Here is a 10,833-nt window from a genome sequence, read left to right as displayed (position 1 = left end):
TGAATGCCTCTGGAACAGAACAGCATGACTTGTAACAGCATCATCACCTGTCTTGGCACGGGTCTTCGTTGGCACTGTAAAGAGTTGGGGATGGTCTTGACATCGTTGCAAAAATGATGTTTCAAGTACAGGTAAGAGTGGGAAAAAAAGTATCTTGTTTACTAAGAGCACGTATTTGTGGTGCATTAGATTTAGCTTGATATTTTCACATTTGGGACTACTCCATTGGTTCTGGGGGGGGGGGAACTAAATCCAGCACAGTGCAAGTATTTGAAATACTTTTACATAGTCCTGTTCATCCCTGGTCTCTGTACAACATCCATATTAGAATGAAGACTTCCTAATATGGAGGCCATGTGTGTGCTATATGCCCGTTGCTTCTTTCAGCCTCTCTGGATCAAACTTCTAGCTGATGTCTGTACTTCCTCTTGTTCTGCAGAGGCAACCCTGATAAGTGTGACATATGGGGGAACACACCTCTCCACCTGGCGGCCGCCAACGGCCACCACAACTGCCTGTCCTTCCTGGTGTCCTTCGGTGCCAACATGTGGTGCTTGGACAACGACTACCACACGCCCCTGGACATGGCCGCCACCAAAAGCCACATGGACTGTGTCCGCTACCTGGACTCCATCGCCGCCAAGCAGTCGGCCCTCAACCCCAAGCTGGTGGGGAAGCTGAAGGAGCGGGCTTTCCGCGAGGCCGAGAGGAGGATTAAGGAGTGTGTGAAGCTGCAGCGGAAGCACCACAAGCGTATGGAGCGCAAGTTCCACAAAGAGGCAGCGTCGGAGCAGTCCATGTCAGACGCCATGAGCTTCACCAGCTACACAAGCAGCTCAGTGAGCCGCAAGCTGCACCACCTAAACACCACCACTGTCAGTGTGCCATACTCTCAGGTCAGTACAAACTACACCACCACTGTCAGTGTGCCATACTCTCAGGTCAGTATAAGCTGCACCACCTAAACACCACCACTGTCAGTGTGCCATACTCTCAGGTCAGTACAAGCTGCACCACCTAAACACCACCGTCAGTGTGTGTCACACCCGGATCTATTTCACCTGTCTTGTGCTTGTCTCCACTCCCCTCCAGGTGTCTCCCAAATCAGAGTCAGGCAGAAAGGTCAGAACTGGGAAGGCTAAGGAAAAACTAGAACACAGGAACACTCTGTTAGGACTTAACGGGACAAGACAAACTGGCAAAAGACAAACAGAAAACTCAGGTATACAGGGGATAATTGGGAAAATAGGAGACACCTGGAGGGGGGTGGAGACAAGCATAGGACAGGTGAAACAGATCAGGGTGTGACAGTGTGCCGTACTCTTAGGTCAGTACAGTACAGCCTCATCCAGCCATTTTTGACTTTTGAATATTTATTTAAAGGGACATTCCACTCCAAAACCAATGTTTGTCAGATAAAAATAGTTTAAAAAAATAAAAATAGTCCAATGTCAAGAGGAGTGCACATTCCACGCCATTGTTTGTGTAGCTCCAGCTATATGATGCCTCAAGCTAAATGAATAAATGGGAAAGATGAACACAGCACATCTGGAAATAATATGATGCTTCTCTTTTCCCTTCATTTAGGATTGTAGTACAAAGCTGCATCTATAAAATGAATGACCTGTGATATTGACTTATCTCAAGTTTTACAAATGTAATGTCCCTTTAATTGTCAACATGGCGTACATAATTATAGACTGCAAATAACTGTCATTGTATCCTCTCCTTTCTCCACTGATGGGAAATGTTGCTGTTCCAACTGTTGCATGTGAAACTCCCTCTCTGTTATGTCTGCTGCTGTATCGTTTCACATGCACAACAGTTAGAACAGCAACATTTCCCATCAGTGGAGAAAGTCTGTTAAATTTTAGATGTGTGCTCCTCTATAATTAGTGGTTGAAGCCTGTGTTGCTCTTTGTCCCTGCAGGCTACTCTTCACGCCACAACCCGAGGCAAGACCAAGATCCAGAAGAGGTTGGAGAAGAGGAAGCAAGGGGACGGGACCTTCAAGATCTACGAGGACGGCAGGAAGAGCGTGCGCTCCCTCTCGGGCCTTCAGCTGGGCAACGATGTCATGTTCCTTAAACAGGGAACCTATGTCGGCCCTCGGGACCGCGCAGGGCGCCGCGGCAACCTCCGAGACATATTCCACGGAGACGCCAACGACGACACCATCTCTCGTGCCATCAGCGAGCCGGACTTGTCTTACCGGCCCGACATGGAATACTCTGAGGTCAGCACCGACTCGGGCCACGACTCTCTCTTCAACCGGCCCGGTCTGGGAACCATGGTGTTCCGACGCAACTATATCAGCGGTGGCCTGTTCGGCATCGGCGGGCGTGACGAGGGGAGCCTCAGCGGAGGAACCGAACGGGCTGGCAGCACCAACGTGCGGCTGCGCAGCCGGCTGCGGCGTTCGCCCAGCCTGGACGATGGGGGGGACAGCATCGGCAGTGCCAGCAGCCTCCGGGAAAGGAACCGCCAGGAGCTTCCCTGGGACGAGCTGGAGCTGGGGCTGGATGATGACTTCGAGGCCGTGACCAGCCCGTTGGAGGTGTTCTTGGCTGCGCAGACCATGGGCGAGTTCCTCACCGTCTTCAGGCGGGAGAAGATTGACCTGGAGGCGCTGCTGCTGTGCTCGGACCAGGACCTCAAGAGCATCCACATCCCCCTGGGACCCAGGAAGAAAATCCTAGATGCCTGCAAGAGACGTCTGGAGACCCTTGAGGACCCTGACTACATCGAGGACACCCTGCTGTGAATGGTGAATGACACTTTTGGATCTGAAGATGCTGTGTAGGTACTGTATACCTCTACTACTACTGTTCACCTACAGAGTAAACCTACATTACAGAGTAAACCTACATTACAGAGTAAACCTACTCTACAGAGTAAACCTAACCTACAGAGTAAACCTAGCCTACAGAGTAAACCTACACTACAGAATAAACCTAGCCTACAGAGTAAACCTACTCTACAGAGTAAACCTACACTACAGAGTAAACCTACACTACAGAGTAAACCTACACTACAGAGTAAACCTTCATTACAGAGTAAACCTAGCCTACAGAGTAAACCTACATTACAGAGTAAACCTACATTACAGAGTAAACCTACACTACAGAGTAAACCTACACTACAGAGTAAACCTAGCCTACAGAGTAAACCTAGCCTACAGAGTAAACCTACACTACAGAGTAAACCTACACTACAGAGTAAACCTTCATTACAGAGTAAACCTAGCCTACAGAGTAAACCTACATTACAGAGTAAACCTTCGCCCAGCCTGGACGATGGGGGGGACAGCATCGGCAGTGCCAGCAGCCTCCGGGAAAGGAACCGCCAGGAGCTTACACTACAGAGTAAACCTTCACTACAGAGTAAACCTACACTACAGAGTAAACCTTCATTACAGAGTAAACCTAGCCTACAGAGTAAACCTACATTACAGAGTAAACCTACACTACAGAGTAAACCTACACTACAGAGTAAACCTAGCCTACAGAGTAAACCTAGCCTACAGAGTAAACCTACACTACAGAGTAAACCTACACTACAGAGTAAACCTTCATTACAGAGTAAACCTACACTACAGAGTAAACCTACATTACAGAGTAAACCTAACCTACAGAGTAAACCTAACCTACAGAGTAAACCTACACTACAGAGTAAACCTAACCTACAGAGTAAACCTAACCTACAGAGTAAACCTACACTACAGAGTAAACCTACACTACAGAGTAAACCTACACTACAGAGTAAACCTTCATTACAGAGTAAACCTAGCCTACAGAGTAAACCTACACTGCAGAGTAAACCTACACTACAGAGTAAACCTACACTACAGAGTAAACCTTCATTACAGAGTAAACCTACACTACAGAGTAAACCTAGCCTACAGAGTAAACCTAGCCTACAGAGTAAACCTACACTACAGAGTAAACCTACACTACAGAGTAAACCTTCATTACAGAGTAAACCTAGCCTACAGAGTAAACCTACATTACAGAGTAAACCTACACTACAGAGTAAACCTACACTACAGAGTAAACCTAGCCTACAGAGTAAACCTAGCCTACAGAGTAAACCTACACTACAGAGTAAACCTACACTACAGAGTAAACCTTCATTACAGAGTAAACCTACACTACAGAGTAAACCTACATTACAGAGTAAACCTAACCTACAGAGTAAACCTAACCTACAGAGTAAACCTACACTACAGAGTAAACCTACACTACAGAGTAAACCTACACTACAGAGTAAACCTTCATTACAGAGTAAACCTAGCCTACAGAGTAAACCTACACTGCAGAGTAAACCTACACTACAGAGTAAACCTACACTACAGAGTAAACCTTCATTACAGAGTAAACCTTCATTACAGAGTAAACCTACACTACAGAGTAAACCTACACTACAGAGTAAACCTTAATTACAGAGTAAACCTACATTACAGAGTAAACAAACACTACAGAGTAAACCTTCATTACAGAGTAAACCTAGCCTACAGAGTAAACCTAGCCTACAGAGTAAACCTACATTACAGAGTAAACCTACATTACAGAGTAAACCTACACTACAGAGTAAACCTAGCCTACAGAGTAAACCTACACTGCAGAGTAAACCTACACTACAGAGTAAACCTACACTACAGAGTAAACCTTCATTACAGAGTAAACCTTCATTACAGAGTAAACCTACACTACAGAGTAAACCTTCATTACAGAGTAAACCTACATTACAGAGTAAACCTACACTACAGAGTAAACCTTCATTACAGAGTAAACCTACACTACAGAGTAAACCTAGCCTACAGAGTAAACCTACATTACAGAGTAAACCTACATTACAGAGTAAACCTACATTACAGAGTAAACCTACACTACAGAGTAAACCTACATTACAGAGAAAAACCTACACTACAGAGTAAACCTACACTACAGAGTAAACCTACACTACAGAGTAAACCTACATTACAGAGTAAACCTACATTACAGACTAAACCTAACCTACAGAGTAAACCTAACCTCCAGATTACATCTGAGTGTGTAGTGTGGGGATTTTTCACTGGGACATGTTAGTATTGTTGCTGCTCTCCTCTACACATAGTTATGAAGGTAGGCATCTAGTTTTTTCTTTGGTTGATGATAATAGTAACAATCAGGCATAGAATTCATTCCTGTCTCTCTTCAAATATGTCGTTGCCATTCTTCTGGAGACCACTAGGTGGACACACTGTATAGGTCCAGCAGAATGCTCTTCCTACCTTAAAGGTAGGTCAGTGGAGCATTGTTGCTCAGTGTTGTCAGGGCTAATGTCTCAAAGGGGTTTGTTGTAGTATATGCAACATTCAGAGACTTTACAGCTACAACATAAATAGCGGTTTGTTGTAGTGTATGCAATATTCAGGGACACACTTGTCTGACTCTGTGATTATGTAAGGACATTCAGAGAAATGTTGTCATTTCATTCCCTGGGTCACCCTGTGACTTGTTAGGCAGAAAGGAGGACATTGTTAAGATAAACATCTCAGTGAACAAAAGAAGACAAGTAAAATACAGAAACCTGAGCTTTCTATGGACTTTGTAAATGAAGGAGAAGAGCTGAAGAAATCTGAAAGGTATTTTGGATCGTTCCAGCTTCATCAGAGTGAGTTCTAGAAGTCCACTTCCCTGTTTCCAATTTTAATGATCTAAAGACACTGTTGACCGTTTTAATGAACTAAACGACACTGTTGACGGTTTTAATGCACTAAAAGACACTGTTGACCCTTTTAATGATCTAAATGACACTGTTGACCGTTTTAATGAACTAAACGACACTGTTGACCCTTTTAATGCACTAAAAGACACTGTTGACCCTTTTAATGAACTAAATGACACTGTTGACCGTTTTAATTAACTACAGAGGACCTTGCTGCTTCCGTGAAGGACAGAGAGCTGTGGCATGCCATCTTTTGGAGCATTGCGTCACCATACGCAGTCAGCCAAAGACTGCCTGGATCTGTATCCACAGAACACAGTGTTGATGTGCAGCAGTGTTCTTGTATGTCATGTGGCACAGTGTACAGAGAGAAGAACAAGGAGGTGTGGCCTGCCCCCCTCCAACACCTCTCTGTCTGACCCCAATACGTTGGCCCCTGTGGGGCATGTTAGATACCGTACTACCATCCCCTGAGACTGTGTTCCTGGTGTCAGAGACTGGTGTCAGTACATGGGGCATGTTAGATACCGTACTCCCATCCCCTGAGACTGTGTTCCTGGTGTCAGTACATGGGGCATGTTACACACCGTACTACCCTCCCCTGAGACTGTGTTCCTGGTGTCAGTACATGGGGCATGTTAGATACCGTACTACCATCCCCTGAGACTGTGTTCCTGGTGTCAGTACATGGGGCATGTTAGACACCGTACTACCATCCCCTGAGACTGTGTTCCTGGTGTCAGTACATGGGGCATGTTAGATACCTTACTACCATCCCCTGAGACTGTGCTCCTGGTGTCAGTACATGGGGCATGTTAGATACCGTACTACCATCCCCTGAGACTGTGTTCCTGGTGTCAGTACATGGGGCATGTTAGATACCGTACTACCATCCCCTGAGACTGTGTTCCTGGTGTCAGTACATGGGGCATGTTAGATACCGTACTACCATCCCCTGAGACTGTGTTCCTGGTGTCAGTGCATTTGTTAAGGACAGGATTTTTACATACATGAGCATATGGTTATTTGTTTGTATTTGTTGATTAATCCATTAGACAGAGGCCGGGATTCAATACAAGATGTGTTATAACGCTGTGCACCATAACAGGTTTTTAAAGGTCATTTACTCTTTAGCCTGAATACGCAGCTTTTACAATGAATGCGATCTCCGCGAACTTCTGGGAAAATGTCTTTACAAAGCACACTGTCGGCTGTATAGTGAGTGCTATAACGCGCCTTGCGTAGAATCCCAGCCAAGGTGTCAAATCCATAGTTTTGTATAGATACTTCCATTGTTGATGGAGATAATGTATCACATTTGTAGGGTGGTTACGAGTCATAGTCAGGCTGCCTCCAATTCGCTACAATATTACCATTATTTGTGCATTACCAGTTCTTTGCTATTAAGGCATTTTTTTTGTACCTGTTGATTGGTTTGGCTCGGGTCATTCATCTTCATTCATTGTTCCATTTTGTACCAGTACATTTGTTTACACACAGTATGCCAGGTCAACCACTTTCAGTTTGGTTCACTGATAAAGGAGGCCAATTAATTTTTTTCATTGAAAGTTGACGCTATGTGAGAATGTTCAACTAAACACGTATTGGGTGGATTTTTTAATGTTTCGATAGGTAAACCTCACACACAGTTAAATCCATTGTCATAGTTATGTTTCTGATGATTTTCTGATGCAGTATATAGATGTCCAGCGTACAGGTGAACCATGTTACACTATGGACGTTTCCTTACTAATTAGAAGGTTGGCTGTATGGTTACACATGTTGGTTTGGTATGATGCTAATGGAACTGTCCAGTGAAAATCTCACTTTTAAAAGTTCATATTCTGTCAACTCGTACCCAAACAATGTTGTTGACTCATCCTATACTATTATTTGTGGCCAAAGCATAAATTTGAGAAAAAAAAACACTTGAAAAACCCCACCTCAAACAGACCGTTTAAAAAATGCTTGCTATTTCCTCATAGAGGATGATGTCATCCTCCTAAGGAGGATGAGCTGGCCAATCAGCGGTCTACTAGCATTCCTATTTTTAATGATGGGTATATGGCCACACCGTTTTGTTGTTGGGGTACGGCCGCACCATTCCAACGCAGAAAAGCTGCATGTTAATGTTTAATTGAATGTTTAATTAAAACATTGGAGAAGGAAAAGTATATTCACTCATTATATTGTCATTCATTATAGGGGCGGCAGGGTAGCCTAGTGGTTAGAGAGTTGGACTAGGAACCGAAAGGTTGCAAGTTCATATCCCCGAGCTGTCATTCTGCCCCTGAACAGGCAGTTAACCCACTGTTCCTAGGCTGTCATTGAAAATAAGAATTTGTTCTTAACTGACTTGCCCAGTTAAAAAATAGGTCCTGTTTCATAGAAACCTGGAACACTGGATTTTATCCATTTCATGAAACTGCACAAGTCTTCAATTGTAGGCAGGTATTCTGCTTTTTCTCATGGTTATGTGCCTCTTTCTGTACGAGGATGTCATTTCTGGAAACTATTTCTGTCCATTTAGATTAAAGGACCCGTTTTGTCTGAAGAGCACCCATAGAGGCTAAAAGTTCTCTATTGCCTCTAACCATCACTGTAGTCTTCAGTCTGCGCTGTATGTCTATGGAATGTTCTGTATGTCTCTGTTCTGATCATGTGACGAAGTCTTCCCAATAATATTGTATGTGTCATTGGTTTTGGTGGTGGATTTTATCAGATGCACATGAAACCTAAACAATGTCCAACAATGTCCACATTGAATGCCTCATTTTTTAAAAGATCAAACAGTGTTTTTAAATAAACAAATCTACTAATATGTCCTTCTCTGCATTGTGTATGTGAAGCTGCAACAGACAGGACTCTGACTGAGGCAGGCCGCTCCAGGGTCTAGGATCAGCTTCCCCTACTACAATCCTAACCTTAACCATTAGTGGGGGAGCAACTAGGAGCGACTTCACCCTGCACCCGACCGACCTGGGAGTAATTCTCCTTAACTTCCTCACCCTGCACCCGACCGACCTGGGAGTAATCCTCATTAACTTCCTCACCCTGCACCCGACCGACCTGGGAGTAATTCTCCTTAACTTCCTCACCCTGCACCCGACCGACCTGGGAGTAATTCTCCTTAACTTCCTCACCCTGCACCCGACCGACCTGGGAGTAATCCTCATTAACTTCGTCAACCTGCATCCCGATTCTCTGTCCTTTCCCCCGAAGTGTGTAATTGTGCACTCCTCATGCATGTACATGCATTTTCACAAAATGAATGATGCCAACCCTCAGTTTTAAATCCGTGAAGGGAAATAAACTAGAGCACACTTCCAGAAAAATGAAAATTGGGATGTAGGAAGAGGGATAGGGGAAACAATGGGGTCAGAGGTTATGGGTCATTTAAGTAAACCGATACTCAGAGGCCCAAGATCGTTCCCACTGATTAATATGTGCACAGTAGGTAAGGACTGTTTTGTCAATCAAGGATATTATTGAGTCCTTTTCCAGGTATGCGTTAAATTACAACTAACTGGATCACAACATGAGCTTGGATTTCTGGTCATAACCGGTCATTGTACCTGACTTCCATTCAATGTTCTGTAATTCTGTTTCTATGCCAGACTTACTCTCATTGTTTACAACGGCTCTATATCCAGACAATCTAATTCCTGTTTACATTTCCTGTTTATATTGAATCTAGCCTAGTCTGGACTTAAACTGAATTGTTCCATTTCAACAACAGTGAAACAGAGCAAATGAGTCAGGCTGAACCGAGCCCCTCCCCGAGCTGTATTTGTATATGAAAGACAGATGTACGTTTGTTAGATTTCCAAAATGTCTAAATAATTCTGTTACCAGCTCAGTCTCTCACTACATTATTGTAAGATAAGCTGGAGTATGGTTATAAATAGTTGCAGGAAGTTAGGGTGCGGCGGGAACATAGTGTTGTCTAGAAACATCCCTTCTCTTTAAACAGAAGGAAACACTAGGTAAGGCCTGGTCACTGTGGTTCCTTGACTTCCTTAACTTTGCAGTACATTAGTGATATAGTTTCTCCAGACATTGGATGACTCTTCTGTGATCATGTCAACCATAACGGCATCTGAAAAACCCTTAATCTCAATGTATGTCCGTTTGTTAGTTATTCTCCTTCAACTACTGTGAACATATAATAATTATAGTGTAGGACCAGTCATTCCAAACACATTGTGATGACTCCTGAAAAGCTAACTTTTCAGTGATGCAGGTTTCTCCAGGATGTTGACATTCCAGTTTTCACAGATTATATTGCAGAAGACAGTCATCCCAGCTGACCCAGATCATCTTTGTTGATACAACATTATTTTTTCTACGAAATGCTATTATTAGACAACAACTTTGGAATGGCCACATCTGGGATGTTCTATGAGGGAGTGTGGCTGTACAGTAATGATTTCATGATTCATAATATTAGTAATAATTTTGGGGGTGCTTATATTGTATTTGTCCTGTTAAAACAGAGATCTCCACATTCCTTGCCCTCAATACCCACTTCCCCCTTCTCTCCCTCAAACCAACTCCGCCTTCCCTGAACCCAACTGAATGAGGGAGGAGAGAGTGAGAAAAGGAGAGAAAGAGAGACAAGGGAGGAGTGTAACAAAAGGAGGCTCCTGCTGCTGCCGCTGACTCACATGGATAAAGTTACTAAGGCGCGGTGCTCAGGTCTGTTCTTGTCTTCTCACTACATTATCTTGAGTTAGGGAGCTGGACAGAGAGTTAGAGAGGAGACTTTCAGAGAGACAGTCTTAGGGTGTGAGAGTTAGGAAGCTGGACAGAGAGTTAGAGAGGAGACTTTCAGAGAGACAGTCTTAGGGTGTGAGAGTTAGGGCGAGAGACGGTGAGAGTGAAAGAAAGACAGAGAGCGAGAAAGTGTTTTTGAGAGAGATAGAGAGAGAAAGTTACTTACTGAGCGAGAGAATAGGAATTATAAGAGTAGTGAGGCCTGTATATGATGTCATGATAGACTAAGATGTGAAGAAAGATCTGCACCGTCTGCCTGTTCAGGCCCAGAGACCCAGACAGAGGCCCAGCAGTCTCGCCCTGCAGCCTGAAGTAGAGAGGAGAGAGTAAGGGAGGTACTGTGTCTTG

General features: G+C 44.1%; 1 protein-coding gene across 2 annotated transcripts; it reads left to right on the top strand.

The window, feature by feature from the left end:
* The first annotated feature begins 530 nt into the window (after positions 1 to 530).
* Positions 531 to 6,190, top strand: LOC139400282 (pre-mRNA splicing regulator USH1G-like). 2 transcript variants are annotated; one of them, XM_071145250.1, is made up of 3 exons: positions 575 to 896; positions 1,931 to 2,803; positions 5,914 to 6,190. In XM_071145250.1, exons 1-2 carry the CDS (start codon positions 585 to 587, stop codon positions 2,762 to 2,764), a joined length of 1,146 nt encoding a protein of 381 aa, XP_071001351.1. In that variant the 5' UTR covers positions 575 to 584; the 3' UTR covers positions 2,765 to 2,803; positions 5,914 to 6,190. The 2 variants fall into 2 exon arrangements, with proteins under 2 accessions (XP_071001352.1, XP_071001351.1); XM_071145251.1 differs by lacking the exon at positions 5,914 to 6,190 and having other exon boundaries at positions 531 to 896; positions 1,931 to 2,898.
* The last annotated feature ends 4,643 nt before the right edge of the window (positions 6,191 to 10,833 follow it).

Source organism: Oncorhynchus clarkii, unplaced genomic scaffold (assembly GCF_045791955.1).
Source record: "Oncorhynchus clarkii lewisi isolate Uvic-CL-2024 unplaced genomic scaffold, UVic_Ocla_1.0 unplaced_contig_14084_pilon_pilon, whole genome shotgun sequence".
In the NCBI taxonomy this organism is placed as follows: domain Eukaryota; kingdom Metazoa; phylum Chordata; class Actinopteri; order Salmoniformes; family Salmonidae; genus Oncorhynchus; species Oncorhynchus clarkii.
Note: the sequence above shows the minus strand (reverse complement) of the source record. Positions and strands in the feature narration are given on the sequence as shown.

What these genes read in the sequence shown, in the direction of transcription:
- LOC139400282 (XM_071145251.1), top strand. Translation starts at nt 546, where the DNA reads ATGTGGTGCTTGGACAACGACTACCACACGCCCCTGGACATGGCCGCC. An exon ending in TCAGTGTGCCATACTCTCAG is followed by an intron (nt 897 to 1,930) that starts GTCAGTACAAAC and finishes TTGTCCCTGCAG; the next exon opens with GCTACTCTTCACGCCACAAC.